This window comes from Saccopteryx bilineata, chromosome 8 (assembly GCF_036850765.1).
Source record: "Saccopteryx bilineata isolate mSacBil1 chromosome 8, mSacBil1_pri_phased_curated, whole genome shotgun sequence".
Classification (NCBI taxonomy): domain Eukaryota; kingdom Metazoa; phylum Chordata; class Mammalia; order Chiroptera; family Emballonuridae; genus Saccopteryx; species Saccopteryx bilineata.
The window spans coordinates 69,889,986-69,906,534 of record NC_089497.1 but is presented as its reverse complement, the minus strand read 5'-3'; the positions used below and the strand labels follow the sequence as shown (position 1 = coordinate 69,906,534).

The 16,549-nt window shown below is 46.4% G+C and overlaps 1 protein-coding gene across 1 annotated transcript; it reads left to right on the top strand.

The window, feature by feature from the left end:
• The first annotated feature begins 1,698 nt into the window (after positions 1-1,698).
• Positions 1,699-11,830, top strand: PSMD2 (proteasome 26S subunit ubiquitin receptor, non-ATPase 2). The gene is made up of 21 exons (XM_066241137.1): positions 1,699-1,890; positions 2,334-2,390; positions 2,770-2,934; positions 4,041-4,162; positions 4,326-4,550; positions 5,045-5,203; positions 5,340-5,484; positions 6,046-6,106; positions 6,353-6,499; positions 6,661-6,767; positions 6,961-7,088; positions 7,346-7,433; positions 8,859-9,021; positions 9,147-9,248; positions 9,427-9,572; positions 9,799-9,882; positions 10,097-10,265; positions 10,357-10,451; positions 10,648-10,774; positions 11,217-11,335; positions 11,491-11,830. The coding sequence occupies exons 1-21, from the start codon at positions 1,756-1,758 to the stop codon at positions 11,671-11,673; spliced, it is 2,727 nt and encodes a 908-aa protein (XP_066097234.1). The 5' UTR covers positions 1,699-1,755; the 3' UTR covers positions 11,674-11,830.
• The last annotated feature ends 4,719 nt before the right edge of the window (positions 11,831-16,549 follow it).

The window sequence follows — 16,549 nt, the reverse complement described above, 5'->3', positions numbered from 1 at the left end:
TTGCATTTGGCTAGAGAGGTTTGGGGGCTTTCATGCTTAGAGGTGGGGAGCAGGGAACTAGAATGGTTACCTCAGCCCTGCAGACTTCAGGCAGTTGGAAAATGACAGCTGCCTGCTTTCCAGTTGCCAGGCACCTAGCCAAGCACTTTATATTTCATTCTCATAACAGTTTAGGAGGAAGCTACTTCATTACCCACAATTCAGAGGCAGAAACCAGGCTGAGAGAGGTTAGAAAACTTGCTCAATTATCACAACTAGTAAAGGATAGAATTTGGTTTTAAACACCAGGTCTACTGCTCTCTAAAGCTTGTGTTCTACTCACACCCAACATTTTATTTTGAAACATTTCAAACCTACCAAAAAGTTGAAACAGTATACAACAAACATTCATATACTCTTCATCTGGAGTCACCAGCTGTTAATCTGAGCTCTGATAGAAGGAAGTCATGGAAAAACAGGTTTAGAAGTACCATTACATATGACTGCAGAAAGGAGGATGCTGTATGGACATTGTGAAATCAGATAGCATGGGCAGAACTGCTATAGTCTGCCCAATTTCTGTCAGCAGACCATGGGGGAGTCATTGTTCATGGAAATGCAGTCATCCCAGAATACTAGTGTTGAGTGGAAAAGAGCAATGGGTTTTAAAAATGGGCTTCAGACTTTCACACCTATATCTATACAAATATTTAGCCAACATTCATATAGTGCTAACCACGCTGTGCTAGTATTTTTGTTTTTTTTAAACAAACTTTCTGAGTTCTTTAATGTCTCAGAACCCATAAAATAAGACTCTACACCAAATGGTGAGTGTTCTCATCCAATGAAGGAGAGAAGAATTATTTCCTTTTCTTGTCACTTTATACATAAACACACATAATAGCCCAAACTGAAGCGGAAACTTTGAGGTCTGCCTTAAACTCAAGGGCTTGCAAGACTGAAAGATCAATGTCCAAATCCTGACTCTACTCCTTACTGTGTATGATTTTCTCTGTAAAATGGACACAACCCTACAAACTCAAAAGGCTGGGAGAACAATATGTAATATCAGCCCTGACACTCTGTTCATCATACCCGAGGAAGACCAAAAGCCAGACTGAGGGCAAAGACCTTGTCTTGTTCCGTTTTTAGCTCTGGAACCTAGCACTGGCGCATAAGACTTTATTTATTGAGTTCTACTCCACCTGGTTCCGCAGGTGGATTTAAGATGGTACTCATGTCCTCACAGTAATATTAGAGCACTCTCGTTCAACTGGGGGGATGAGGAATGTAATATAATATTACACAAAGTGGTGTGGGGCTACACAGAGATTACCCAAACTTGACACAGACGGCAATCAAGCGTCCTGGCTTTCAAGAATTTCGTCCTTTTGTCCCACCACGCAGCCAACTGAGGTGTCAGGGTGGGTACTATTCCACACTGCTATGAGGAAACATGAGCAGTCTCTCAGTCCGAAGCCGGCTCACCTCCCACAGCAGGAGCACGCCCGAATCCTAAACTGCACAGCCCGGTGGCTTTCAGGAAGCTCTAGGTCCAGGGGCAGCGCCTATGACGCGCGGGAAGCTGGGAATTGAAGTTTTCCTGAGGCTTCGGGGGCGGGGTCCAAGAGCTGAAACACCCAGGCTGTGGCGTCATTTCCGGTCACAGGCGGGCTCTGGAGGAGGAGGGGCGCTGTGGGCGATGGGCGCGAGGCTACCTGGGAAACCGGGTGGTGTGAGTTGTGCGCGCGCAGCTGGCCGGCAGTGGCGGCGGAGATGGAGGAGGGTGGCAGGGACAAGGCATCGCTGCAACCCCAGCAACCCCCAACAACGGCACCCGGCGGCGCAGAGGAGAAGGCGGGCAGCAAGGAGCGGCGGGATGCCGGAGACAAGGACAAAGAGCAGGAACTGGTGAGACATGGCCCCGGGAGCCGGCGGATGAGGCCGCGGGCTGAGTCACGGCGGCTCCGCAGGCCTCGGGCCCGACATCCAGCGGCCTTGCCGCGCCCGGAAAAGGGCGGATGGGGTGTCCCTCGGGGCTCCCGGCACCCCGCCTCTCTGCCCCTCATCCTTCATTCCGCGCTGTCACCTCTGCCGCCCCCACCAGCCCTCACCACTGCGTCGTGAGGGGGGCCCGGAAGAGTCACTGTCACCCCATGTTTTGAAACGTCATTCAAGCAGAGACTGGTCTAGACCAGGCTGCCTTCCCACCAGGAATTCCCATTCCCGCTCTTTCCTTGTCTGTCTGGTCCCTCCTAAGGAGGCAGGCTACTGTCCACCTGCCCCAGGGTGAATGGGAGGAGGTCGTGTTTGGGATTCCTTCTCTTGTTGAGCTTCCTCCCCCAACCCTCCAGTCTGAGGAGGACAAACAGCTTCAGGATGAACTGGAGATGCTCGTGGAACGACTCGGGGTGAGTCATATTATAACTTGAGTGGGTGCGTGTTTGGAGCTTTCCCACTTGTTTGCTTTATTCCGTTTTGGGGCAACAACTATGTGAGGTATAGGGAAACATGCACTGTATGTTAGGATCAGTGGTATGACGATGCTGTGAGGGAGGATAGGAACAATGAATATTTGACACATTTTGTAGCTTTCTCTCTAAGAGAAGCAGTTCTTGAACTCTCAGCAGGGGTTCTTTGTATTTGTGCCAGGCAGTGTGCAGGTAGACTCAGAGATGGGGGGGACTCACAGATGAATAAAACGGTGACTCCTAGGGGAATTGTTAAACACCTGTGTATTATGACTTAAGGGATGTGACTCTTTCTTTGTCTGATCCATCTCCTGATCAGGAGAAGGACACGTCCCTGTACCGACCAGCCCTGGAGGAACTGCGGAGGCAGATTCGTTCTTCTACAACTTCCATGACTTCCGTGCCCAAGCCTCTCAAATTTCTGCGCCCACACTATGGCAAGCTGAAGGAAATATACGAGAACATGTCCCCTGGGGAGAATAAGGTAAACTGTTTCAGAAGCTGGTGGAGGCCTAGTTTAGGAATTCCTTGTCATGAGGACCCCTGGCACTTAGAGGGAGTCACAGGAAGCCTGATAGACCTGAGACCTGAGCTAGTGGAACAGAACTTATCATAGTCAAAATACTCACCTAAGAGCTGACAGGAGGCTTACCTCCTTAAAAGACACTGTTTCTATCATTTATGTTGGAAGTTGATGTTTTACTATCATGATCTACTATATTTTTTTTTTTTTTTTTTTTTTTTACACAGAGGCAGAGATAGACAGGGACAGACAGACAGGAACAGAGAGAGATGAGAAGCATCAATCATCAGTTTCTCGTTGCGCATTGCAACACCTTAGTTGTTCATTGATTGCTTTCTCATATGTGCCTTGACCGTGGGCCTTCAGCAGACCGAGTAACCCCTTGCTGGAGCCAGCGACCTTGGGTCCAAGCTGGCGAGCTCTTTGCTCAAGCCAGATGAGCCCGCGCGCGACCTCGGAGTCTCGAACCTGGGTACTTCCGCATCCCAGTCCGACGCTCTATCCACTGCGCCACCGCCTGGTCAGGCTGATCTACTATATTTTTAACTTATGTTTAACCTTAATATTTTTTGTTTCCTGTTATCCCATGCACATTCATTCTTTTCTTACCTTTAAAATACGCTGCCAGTTCAATCACTTCTTTGCCTGTTATAACAGCCCTAATCCAGAAAATCTGAATTACTGTAGCAGCCTCCTAACTGACCTTTTTCCTTTTGTTTTTGACTTCCTATACAGTTGTCTTTCATACAGAAGTTATAGTGGTCTTTCTAGATTGTGAGTCTTTTCTGCATAAAACCTTTTAATATTTTATTATTGTGATTAGTATAAAGTTGATAGTCCATCTTTCTCCATTTTCCCCTTATTACCACCCTTCAGCCATGTTTTTTTAAAAGGGAGATAACAACACTAACCTTGGAGTTATCCTGAGGCTTAGCTTGGATGCTCTATGTAACAGAGGCTGGTGTATAGTTAATACCTAATTTTGGGGATAGTGATAGTGATTTTGACTCCATAATGTAATACTTCCCTTATTCTGGATTTGACTTAAAAGACTGGTTTCTTTAAAGCGTTTTGCTGCTGATATCATTTCTGTTTTGGCCATGACCATGAGCGGGGAGCGTGAGTGCCTCAAGTATCGGCTAGTGGGATCCCAGGAGGAATTGGCATCGTGGGGTCATGAGTATGTCAGGTAAGACCTTTTCTTGGGAATCTGAATGGGGTTTTGAGACATAATTCTGAGTTCAGTCTTAGAGTACTATCTGTTTTGGAATAACAGTGTATTGAGTTTCCCAGACACTAAATTCTTTGACCTGTTGAGAAGTGCTCCCCTAATGGTCTGGGCCTATCCATAGGCATCTAGCAGGAGAAGTGGCTAAGGAGTGGCAGGAGCTGGATGATGCAGAGAAGACACAGAGGGAGCCACTGCTGACCCTGGTGAAGGAGATTGTCCCCTACAACATGGCCCACAATGCAGAGCATGAGGCCTGTGACTTGCTCATGGAAATTGAGCAGGTGGATATGCTGGAGAAGGACATTGATGAGAATGCATATGCAAAGGTCTGCCTTTATCTCACCAGGTGAGCGAGTATGGTGGGGAATGGTGGCAGGCCTACCTTCCCAGCCTACCTTCTCTCTTAATTGTGCCTCCTCTATTTTCCCAGATCATTTGCATCAAAGGTAGCATCAAACTGTAGTTACTTTTTAAAAAATTTTTTCCATTGATTTGAGACAGAGATGAGAGAGAGAGAGAAGCATCAGCTCGTCCCATTTAGTTGTGTACTTATTGATTGTATCTTCTATGTGCTCTGACTGAGGATTGAACTCACGATCTCAGCATGCTGGGACAACACTCTGTCTACTGAGCCACCCGGCCAGGGCCATGTAATTAATTTGTTGATATCTGTAAGCTATTTGAGGACAGAAACATCACGTCTCCTTCATAGTCCTAGTATCTGGTATAATGCCTAGATAATATAAATATAGCATTTAGTTTTTATTCTTGGTAAGTGAATTAAATGAAGTAAATAGATATCTGGAACTTCTGATTCCTTTATTATTTTTACTTCTGTAGTTGTGTGAATTATGTGCCCGAACCTGAGAACTCTGCCCTACTGCGTTGTGCCTTGGGTGTGTTCCGAAAGTTTAGTCGCTTCCCCGAAGCTCTGAGATTGGCATTGATGCTCAATGACATGGAACTGGTAGAAGACATCTTCACCTCTTGCAAGGATGTGTATGTAGGGAAGAAGTCGGCAAAGGAAGGGATAAGCTCATGGCTGGGGGCTTATAGTTTCTGGATAGGGCTTGAGGGGCTTTTCTGTGCCCTTAGTGGACGTGGGCTGAGCAGATGTGATGGCTCTCTCCCACAGGGTAGTGCAAAAGCAGATGGCATTCATGCTGGGCCGGCATGGGGTATTTCTGGAGCTGAGTGAAGATGTGGAGGAGTATGAGGACCTGACAGAGATCATGTCCAACGTGCAGCTCAACAGCAACTTCTTGGCATTAGCTCGGGAGGTGTGACTGCCCTTTTCTATGAAGGCTTTCTCCCCCCCCCCCCCCCCCCCATTTTTCCAAAGCTGGAAACGGAGGCAATCAGACTCCTGCATGCGCCCTACTGGGATCCACCCGGCGTGCCCACCAGGGGGCGATGCTCTGCCCATCTGGGGCGTCACTCTGTTGCAACCAGAGCCATTCTAACACCTGAGGCAGAGGCCATGGGGGCATCCTCAGTGCCCGGGCCATCTTTGCTCCAATGGAGCCTTGGCTGTGGGAGGGGAAGAGAGAGACAGAGAGGAAGGATAAGGGGAAGGGTGGAGCAGCAGATGGGCGCTTCTCCTGTGTGCCCTGGCCAGGAATTGAACCCGGGACTCCTGCATGCCAGGCCGATGCTCTACCGCTGAGCCAACCAGCCAGGGCCTGAAGGCTTTCTTGGTTGTCATTCTACCTGGCATTTCACCTCTCTGACTATAACTGTGACTATAACTCCTTTGTTAGAATTGTCATTCAGTGGGATAGCAGATGGGACAGCTAGGGGAGGACGGGGGGAGCAGCTGTGACCCTCTGACTTCTCCGCAGCTGGATATCATGGAGCCCAAGGTGCCTGATGACATCTATAAAACCCACCTAGAGAATAACAGTGAGTAGCTATCTGCATGTTTGTGGGGATTTAAAGCTTGTTAATTATGCCCTTGTTTTGGGAAGGATAGGTTTGCCCAACACATTTATCCTATAGACTTCAGAATTCCCACATACCTTTTCTCCCGATCACTGTTGGAAGCAAAGGTAGAGAATCCTCAGAGGCCAGCCCGGAACCAGGGATCAACCGCCATGTTCCTTTCTTGCCCTACTCTACACCAACCTTTTTTCCCTCCTTCCTGTGCAGGGTTTGGGGGCAGTGGCTCTCAAGTGGACTCTGCCCGCATGAACCTGGCCTCCTCCTTTGTGAATGGCTTTGTGAACGCAGCCTTTGGCCAGGATAAGCTGCTGACTGATGATGGCAACAAATGGCTTTACAAGAACAAGGACCATGGTATAGTTTTGTCCCTCCTTTATTTTGTGTTGCTCTGGTCACTGGTTGTCTTCCTAGATTCATACGTTACCTGACAATCCCCAATGCAGTTCCTTGGAGGGCTCCTCATAACAGTTTTCTCAATGTAGGACCATTTTAAGACAGATTTTTCCTCGGCACAGGAATGTTGAGTGCAGCTGCTTCTCTTGGCATGATTCTGCTGTGGGATGTGGATGGTGGCCTTACCCAGATTGACAAGTACCTGTACTCTTCTGAGGATTACATCAAGGTTGGTCTGGGCACAGCTTACTAATGGGCACATCTCGCTTCCCTGTTCTAAGGCCCACAGGGCCTCCCTTGCATTGGTAAGGTCTATGTGGTTTTTAACTTGAGTAAAGGCGGTGCTGCTCCGAGGCCCTTGTTGCATCTTTGCAGCGAGGAAGGTGGAGTAGCCTGATGAAGAATCTGTTTGCATTTTGCAGTCAGGAGCCCTCCTGGCCTGTGGCATTGTGAATTCTGGGGTCCGGAATGAGTGTGACCCTGCTTTGGCACTGCTCTCAGACTATGTTCTCCACAACAGCAACACTATGAGACTTGGTTCTATCTTTGGGTAAGGCTTATTGCTTCTCCTTCTGGTAGTGCTCGCCTGAAAGCTCTGTGAAAACAGGAATTGGCTCTTTTCACCATTGTATTGCCAAGAACTGCCACCATGCCTCAAATATTTGACTCTTGATAACTATTGAAATGATGAATGAGTGACCAATTCTCCTTTTGTTTCTTCCTTGTCCTATCCTTGGGTATGTTGGGGACTACATCTCCCGCGCTTGTTTTTTGTTTCTCATTTTGGCATCTCACTGGCTTTTGCAGGCTAGGCTTGGCCTATGCTGGCTCCAATCGTGAAGATGTTCTAACACTGCTGCTGCCTGTGATGGGAGATTCCAAGTCCAGTATGGAGGCGAGTTGAGGCTATTGGTCATTTAGGGGAGATGGGAAAGGTACTCTGAGTCCTACCACTCTCTGATAAATAGTGAAAAAAAGAAATGGGTTTGAGGTAGGAGAGGGGAACTGTATCACTGTCAATGAAATCCCTTGGAACTGGGATTCTAAGTCCCCAGTGGCATTGCTGCTAAAGCATTAATGGTTTGGTATTGAGTTCCAGCCCTTGGGATCCATGAGAAAATATCAGACTAGAATGGGGAGTAACTTAACCCTGCTTAGAATAGGTGATTCCCACTGTTCTTAGTTATTGCCAACCCTAAGGTTTTTATTTATTCACTTTTAGAGAAGAGAGAGAGAGGTACAGAGAGGGAGAAGAGCGAGAAATATCAACTCCCATGTGTGCCTTGACCAGGCAAGCCTAGGGTTTCGAACTGGCGACCTCAGCACTCCAGGTTGTTGCTTTATCCACTGTGCCACCACAAGTTGGCCTCTCAACCCTAAATTTTTTGTGCAGAGACATTTTAGTGATGGCTAAGTATTGCATAGGCTTAAGTCAAAAAGACCGCAGTTTAGTCCTGTCCAGATAACTTGGTTGGTTAGAGCATCACCCTGAAGCACAGAGATTGCTGGTTTATCTCTGGTCAGGGCACATGTAGGAACAGACCAGTGTTCCTATCTCTCTCTCTCACAAAAGTCAATAAATTATAAAAAAAAAAAAAGGCCTCAGTTCAAATCCTACCACCTCTGCTTATAAGCAGTGTGATCTTGGGCACATAACATCTTTATGCTTCATTTTTTCTCACCAGTAAAAGAGGAATAATAGTAGGACCTGTTTTGTGAGGTTGTTGTGATTAAATGTTAACAGTATGCAAAGCAGTTGGCATAGTGGCCGACGTAGTTAAGTATTCTATGAATTGTTGCTACTATTGTTGTTTTTCTGTGACAGAGAGAGGGACAGATAGGGACAGACAGACAGGAAGGGAGAGAGATGAGAAACATCAATTCTTTATTGCAGCACTTTAGTTATTCATTGATTGCTTTCTCATATGTGCCTTGACAGGGCGGGGTGGGGGGCACTACAGCAGAGTGAATGACCCCTTGCTCAATCCAGCAACCTTGGGCTCATGCTGGCAACCATGGGGTCATGTCTATGATCCCATGCTCAAGCCACCGACCTCGCACTCAAGCTGGTGAGCCTATGCTCAAGCCGGCAACCTTGGGGTTTCGAGCCTGGGTCCTCTGCGTCCAAGTCCATACTCTGTCCACTGCACCACCACCTGGTCAGGCTTGTTGCTACTGTAGTTATTTTGTCCTACATCAGATAGGAATTTTTACCTAGTGTGGTTACAGCAGGCTGTAGGAATTGGCTGTCTGGAGTTAAAATAGGTAAGCAATTATTTTAACAGCTTCCTATGTGTAATACTGATTTTTCTATTTCTAGGTAGCAGGTGTTACAGCTCTAGCCTGTGGAATGATAGCAGTGGGATCCTGTAATGGAGATGTCACTTCCACTATCCTTCAGACCATCATGGAAAAGTCAGAGACTGAACTCAAGGACACGTATGCCCGTTGGCTTCCTCTTGGACTGGGCCTCAATCATCTGGGTGAGGGGATGTCTCCTCTATTTGGGCAACAGAATGACAGTCAGTGGGTACAACAGAGAGGGATTATGTGTTAAGCTGTGCTGTACAGAGCAAGTATCTTCTGACCCTTAGAATCTGTCCTGCAGGGAAAGGAGAGGCCATTGAGGCAATCCTGGCTGCACTGGAGGTTGTGTCAGAGCCATTCCGCAGCTTTGCCAACACATTGGTGGATGTGTGTGCCTATGCAGGTCTGTGTCTTAGGTTTCCCAGTGACTCCTCGTTTCTCTCTGGACGTTTTCTCAGATCGTTTCTACTTGTTCAGTTGTTCTGGTCTGCATTAGATTGTATAGTGTTTATTCCTGGAGAAAGCTTTTCCTTGGTACCTTCTCATTTCTACCCTTCCTCACTCTTACCATCCTGCTGCAGGCTCTGGGAATGTATTGAAGGTACAGCAACTGCTCCACATTTGTAGCGAACACTTTGACTCCAAGGAAAAGGAAGAAGACAAAGACAAGAAAGAAAAGAAGGACAAGGACAAGAAGGAAGCCCCCGCTGACATGGGAGCACATCAGGTTCTTGGGGCAGCTGGGCACTATGAGTAAGGCTCTCGGAGAGGGAAAGCTTGCAGGGGAGCAGGTTTGGGTTTGTTTGTGAACCCTTCTGGGTATTGCTGTGCATTGAAACAGCATAAGAGGGTTAAGGGTGTAGCCCACACGACAGCATTTTCTTCTTAGGACTCCGGTCAAGGGTATTTTTGTTCCCTGAGCTTACTGAGTTCTGCTGCCTCTTTGACTGCAGGGAGTGGCTGTACTGGGGATTGCCCTTATTGCTATGGGGGAAGAGATTGGTGCGGAGATGGCACTACGAACCTTTGGCCACCTGGTGAGTATAACGTGGAAAAGATGAGAATATACCAATTTTAATGCTTGGGGTTCGCCATAGGGGACTTTCCTGATGGGTTTTCATGGTTGAGTAATTTTTTTTTTTGTGCTCTTTCTATAAAATTCAATTAAAGCTCCTTTTACCTATCAGTTTGTTTCTGTAAGAAAGCTTATTTTTACTGTTTTCTGTAATACCCTTGTTATTTTATTACCAGCTGAGATATGGGGAGCCCACACTCCGACGGGCTGTGCCTTTAGCACTGGCCTTAATCTCTGTTTCAAATCCACGACTCAACATTCTGGATACCCTAAGCAAATTCTCTCATGATGCTGACCCAGAAGTTTCCTATAACTCCATCTTTGCCATGGGCATGGTGGGCAGTGGTAAGTATCAGTCAGAAAAAGATCATAAGCAGCTTGGGGGAAGGTTTGAGGTCACCTTTTTTGAATTCGCTGTGATGCTCAACATTTCCAGGTACCAATAATGCCCGTCTGGCTGCAATGCTGCGCCAGTTAGCCCAGTATCATGCCAAGGACCCCAACAACCTCTTCATGGTGCGCTTGGCCCAGGTAAAGAAGATAACTCTTTTCTTTAGAGTGTGCCAAGGGACATATCTGTGGGGATGGAGGGGAGACATTTAGTGACACGAAGGGGACCTTGAGTTCGGTCTGGAGGGAGGATGTCAGTTAGATTTCAGTGTGGCCAAGTTAGGTGATGTCTTTTCAAATGTGACTTTCTACTTCCACTTCTTCCTGTATATTTTAGGGCCTGACACATTTGGGGAAGGGCACACTCACCCTCTGCCCCTACCACAGTGACCGACAGCTTATGAGTCAAGTGGCCGTGGCTGGGCTACTCACTGTGCTTGTCTCTTTCCTGGATGTCCGCAACAGTGAGTTCCTGTCAGGAATTTTATGTAGTGGCACTTTGTACCCTGTCTCCACACCTGCCCGAGCCACCTTGATAATTTAGGAGCAAGACTCTGAGTTAGCTCTTTACCGCTCTGGGTTCCTTAGGTTTTAGGGCCTGTGATGGACTACATGAAACTTACATCTCTCGTACTTCTGATCGGTCCCAAAGAGATTTTGAGGATGGAGAATTGAGCCCAGTTTTTGCTCCTAAGTGACTGGGGGGAGGTGATTATCAAGTTTGAGGGCTGCAGGCAGAATAAGGTGGGGCATCTCTGGTGTATACTAGGGTATATGAGGGGAGGAGTGTGGGTTCAGCTATATGACTAAGGCGTTAAAAGAGTACGGGCTAGAGTGGGGTCCAGGGTCCAAGCCCAGGCCTGTCCTGATGCCTCTAACTGTGTTTGTCATGTGTTTTTCCCCCAGTAATTCTAGGCAAATCTCACTATGTACTGTATGGGCTGGTGGCTGCCATGCAGCCTCGAATGCTGGTTACATTTGATGAAGAGCTACGGCCATTGCCAGTGTCTGTCCGTGTGGGCCAGGTAAGGGGTTAAGCAGAGGGGAAGGCTCAGAGACTGTTTTTTAGAACTTGGAGAATGCATGTATACCTACCTGCTTCTCTGAAACTGGTATGGGCTCTGGGTTGCTGCTGCATTTCTCTCTGGAGTCCCTTCTTCTCAATTTTTTGACCCTCTAGGCCGTGGATGTGGTGGGCCAGGCTGGCAAACCTAAGACCATCACAGGGTTCCAGACACACACAACCCCAGTACTGTTGGCCCATGGAGAGCGAGCAGAATTGGCAACTGAGGAGTTTCTCCCTGTCACCCCCATTCTGGAAGGTTTTGTTATCCTTCGGAAGAACCCCAACTATGACCTCTGATTGGCCACCAGAGGCTTTGAGCTGTAGCTATATGGTAGCGGGCTGTGCTTCCTGCTGCCAGGGATGGACATTGCTCTAGACCTTTGGGGGAATGTTACCTCCTGTTCTTTTGTTACTGAGTGAGCTAACTTTGTTGAATAAAGACCTTTATCCCTGAGGTCCCTCTTTGTCTGTTTTCTGGGGTATGATGGCTAGAGGCCAGCCTGGGGTGGGGAGTGGATGTGAGATGGCATTGTTTGTAAAGACTCAGCCTAGGCTAGCAGGGAGGCTTCCCTGAATGGAAAGAAATAAATCCTCTCTTCTTCTATCTTTCCTAATCTTCTTAAAACAGTGGTTAATCTTTAAGGGCTTAAACCCTTGAGATGCTGCTGATAAATGTAATGGACCTTATTTCTAGGAGATGTATATACACAATATTTTACATAACTTAGAAATATCTTTGTGAGGGGCTTGTGGACCCATACACCTCCTACCCCAACCCTGACAGTGCACACCCACCTCAAGCCCATCCTTCTCTGACTTTGGCCTAAGGATTCCTTGCTCTGAGAGGCAGCAGATTAGCCCCACTCTTTCTAATTTGACTTCTGTGCTGCTGAATGGAAGGGAAATCTTTAGTTCCTGTGACCATCTTGGGAGGGTGCTGTTTGAGAGATTTGTTGATGTTAACATCTTTCGGGGCTCTCCTTGAAGAAATGGTATAAGAAAACTTGACCCTGACCTTGCTCTTGATGTAGCAGTGGGAAAGAGAACTGGTCTCCATCTTGGAATGTAATCACTCAATCTGCTGTGCTTCTTCCTGGTGGAGCTGGCATGAGTATAGCTTTACCGATTGTTGGGGCCTGTACCCTGTGGATGCAGTAGAAAACACATGGCAGTGGTAGTAGTCGCTAGCATTTATCCAACACTTACTGTGGGTTTAACCTCTGAACAGTTGAAAAAGTATTTCTATATACTTATGAGACCTTATAGCAACTTTGACAGGTAGGTATTATACCTGTATGTTTTGTTTTGTTTGTTTTTGTTTTGAGAGAGGTAGGGAGAGAGAGAAACGGGAACATCCCGCTGCTCCTATATGTGCCCTGACCGGGGAATGGAACCGGGAACTTCTGTGCTTAGGGACAATGCTCCAACTGAGCTATCCAGCCAGGGCTTAATTTTTATTGATTTTTTTTTTTAGAGAGACTAAGGGGAGAGAGAGCAGGGGAAAGGGAAGCATCCATTTGTTCCACTCAGTTGTGTATCTCTTGGTTGCTTCCTGTGTGTACCCTGACCAGTGATTGAACATTCAACTTTGTCATTTCTAGATGATGCTCTTAACTGATTGAGTTAACTGGCTAGGGCTATCCCTGTGTTTTAGTGAGGAATATCAAGTTTGTAGAGGTTCAATAACTTAAGGTCACATGGTAAGTGGTGTAACCAGGATTGGAATCTTAAGTCCATCTGACTTCAGAGCCAGTGCCCTTAAATTCACTATATTAATTGGTCTTTGCAGCCGTGGCAACTTGTGGACCCCATTTTAGTCCAAGTCCTTGGCTAGCTGGAGAAGCAGCTACTATTAATTGAGTGTCTCCATTGTCTTCTCTGTTCTCACTTGGCAACCTGTTTAAAACCTGTATAAAAGCTTAAAGCACAACTTGGGAGGCAGCAGACCTGTCAAACCCCTTTAATGGGAACTGTCGTAGTCTTGACCAAATAAGCATGTCTGGTAAGCCTCTATTATCTGGCTAAGGGGGATATAGTAATTGCTGAATTTCCAATGGTGCTGATGTTAACATTAGAAAGTAGTTTGTATGCGCTGGCCCGGTAGCTCAGTTAGTTAGAACATTGTCCTGATACATCAAGGTTGTGGGTTCAATCCAGTCAGGGCACATGCAAGAAACAACCAATGAATGCATTAGTAAGTGCAACAAGCATTTTTCTCTCTCCTCTCTCCCTCTCTCTAAAATCAATAGATTTGTAAACAAAAACAAAAGGATAATTTCTTCCCAAATCAGTGTTGTGCTTTAGAGTGAGAAATTTTTCATGGCCCTTAATTTTTCATAATCATTCATTCAATAGGAAATACCAACGGAGCCTTAGTTTGCATTAGACATTCTAGTTTGTGGGGATGCAAAGATTGAAAAAAATAATTCTAAAATAGCTTACAGCCCTGGGCCCTGGCTGGTTGGCTCAGTGGTAGACCGTTGGCCTGGCATGCAGGAGTCCTGGGTTTGATTCCCGGCCAGGGCACACAAGAGAAGCGCCCATCTGCTTCACCCCTCCCTCCTTCCTCTCTGTCTCTTCCCCTCCCACAGCCAAGGTTCCATTGGAGCAAAGTTGGCCCAGGCACTGAGGATGGCTCTATGGCCTCTGCCACAGGCACTAGAATGGCTCTGGTTGCAACATAGCAACCCCCCAGATGGGCAGAGCATCACCCCCAGGTGGGCGTGCCGGGTGGATCCCGGTTCGGCGCATGCAGGAGTGTCTGTCTGACTGCCTCCCTGTTTCCAACTTCAGAAAAATACAAAAAAAAAAAAAAAAGGTTACAGCCCTGGATAGATAGCTCAGTTGGTTAGAGTATTGTCCCAGTATGTTAAAATTGCTGGTTTGATCCCTGATCAGGACACATTGATCTGTGTCTGTCTTCCTCCCTTCCTTTCTCTCTAAAATCAAATTTTTAAAAATAAAATCAATTAAATTATTAAAAAGGTCTGTAACGGGCCCTGGCCGGTTGGCTCAGTGGTAGAGCGATGGCCTGGTGTGCAGGAGTCCCGGGTCGATTCCTGGCCAGGGCACACAGGAGAAGCGCCCATCTGCTTCTCCACCCCTTCCCCTCTCCTTCCTCTCTGTCCTCTTTTATTCTCCTGCAGCCAAGGCTCCATTGGAGCAAAGTTGGCCCCGGGTGCTGAGGATGGCTCTGTGGCCTCTGCCTCAGCTGCTAGAATGGCTCTGGTCACAACAGAGCAAGGCCCCAGATGGGCAGAGCATCGCCCCCTGGTGGGCATGCCGGGTGGATCCCGGTCGGGCACATGTGAGAGTCTGCCTCCCCATTTCCAACTTCAGAAAAAAAAAAAATCAATTAAATTGTTAAAAAGGTTTGTAATGGAAAACAATTATGATATATTGTGATCAATTCGGTACTGGGGTATGAACAAGTTACCCTGGTATTGAAATAGGCCCTAAGTGCTTGGGTTAGTGAGAGATTTCAAGGAAACACTTGGATGCACTTGGATGAAGATGAGTTTGTCCAGAGGAAAAGTGGGTAGGATGTAGCTAAGGGAGTAGCAAAAGGAGATGGAAAAGCTATTTGTTTTCAGAAATGAATAGTTTGGTTTGGCTAAGTGTATAGAGCCAGGCAAAGTGTGGTAGGAGATACAGTTCTAAGCCTTCTCAGATCAGATTTAAAAGAGCTTTGTTGTGCTAAGAAATTGACAGTATCTCAATCACTGAATAAGAAGAAAGTGAATGATTATATGGGAAAACTCAACACAGAGGCCCAGAGACCAGACAAGGGAAATGAATATCTGAACTAGGGTAGTAGAAATGGAGAGATAGGGAAGGGCAGAAGAAAGATTTTTTTTTAAAGATAAAATCAACAGGACTGGATTTTGATCAAAACACCAATAAGGACCTGGTATCTAATTAGATGTAGTATATGGATGGGAAGGAACATAGGATGAATACCAGCTTTTCTGTTTGGGCAGTATTATTGAAATAGAATACTTGAGCAACGTGTCTGGGGTCGAGGTAGAAGACAATATTGAGTAGAGAAAGATAACAAATTTCTATTGGGGCATACACAATTTGAGATGCCTGTGGGATGATTAGATGGGAAGGTATCTTAGGTAGAACCTTGTTCTGAAGAGTTCAAGAGAGTGGTTTCTGAGGTAGGAATGGATTGGCATGTAGGTAGTAATTGACTTATTTCTTAGTTTGCTCAGGGAGAAGGAAATGAGAAGAGCAGGGAAGGAAGCCACACATGATTAAGTCACAACACTTGGAAAGGGTCACAGAATAGATGAGCATTTTCATTCTCACTGTAGCTCCTCCATGTATGTATTTTGCTCTCCTACCTCTGGAGCTTCATTTCTTCCTATACAATGGAAATTATAATACAATCTATTTTGTAGGCAATTATGAGAATTGAGGTTATATAGGTCATATATACTGCTCACAAAAATTAGGGGATATTTCAAAATGAATATGAAGTGATAAAGAAGCATTATTTTTTAATTAAACAAGAACATCAGAAAAGCAAATGACAGCCTTACCAGGCGGTGGTGCAGTGGCTAGAGCATCCAACTGGGACACAGAGGACCCAGGTTTGAAACTCTGAGGTCACCGGCTTGAGCGCAGGCTCATCAGCTTGAGCATGGGGTCATTGGCTTGAGTATGGGATCATAGACATGACCCCATGGTTGCTGGCTTGAGCAAGGGGTTACTCGGTCTGCTATAGCACCAGTGCACCCCCCCCCCCGCCTTTCCGTCAAGCCACATATGAGAAAGCAATCAATGAACAACTAAGGAGACTAAGGAACCACAATGAAGAATTGATGATACTTCTCATTTCTCTCTCCCTTACTGTCGGTCTGTCCCTATTTGTCCCCCTCTCTCTCTGTCATAAAAAAAAAAGCAAACAAGTCAAAGAAAGTTGTTTGATTATGCAAATGAGATGCAAAACCAACTTTTATTTCATTGGTGAAAGTGCACTGTACAAAAGACTGAAAGTACTGGAGTATCTGCACTTTCCCTGATTCCCTAATTTTTGGGAGCAGTATAGTAAGTGGCCAGTTCATTATTCATGCTGAGAAATTTTTTCTTCTGAGATTATGTGTATACACAGAGGGGAGAGAGAACGAGAAACTTTGCTATTTACAGAAGCAGTTTTAAGCACTTT

What these genes read in the sequence shown, in the direction of transcription:
- PSMD2 (XM_066241137.1), top strand. Translation starts at nt 1,756, where the DNA reads ATGGAGGAGGGTGGCAGGGACAAGGCATCGCTGCAACCCCAGCAACCC. An exon ending in CTTCTGAGGATTACATCAAG is followed by an intron (nt 6,768 to 6,960) that starts GTTGGTCTGGGC and finishes TGCATTTTGCAG; the next exon opens with TCAGGAGCCCTCCTGGCCTG. An exon ending in TTTCCTGGATGTCCGCAACA is followed by an intron (nt 10,775 to 11,216) that starts GTGAGTTCCTGT and finishes TTTTTCCCCCAG; the next exon opens with TAATTCTAGGCAAATCTCAC.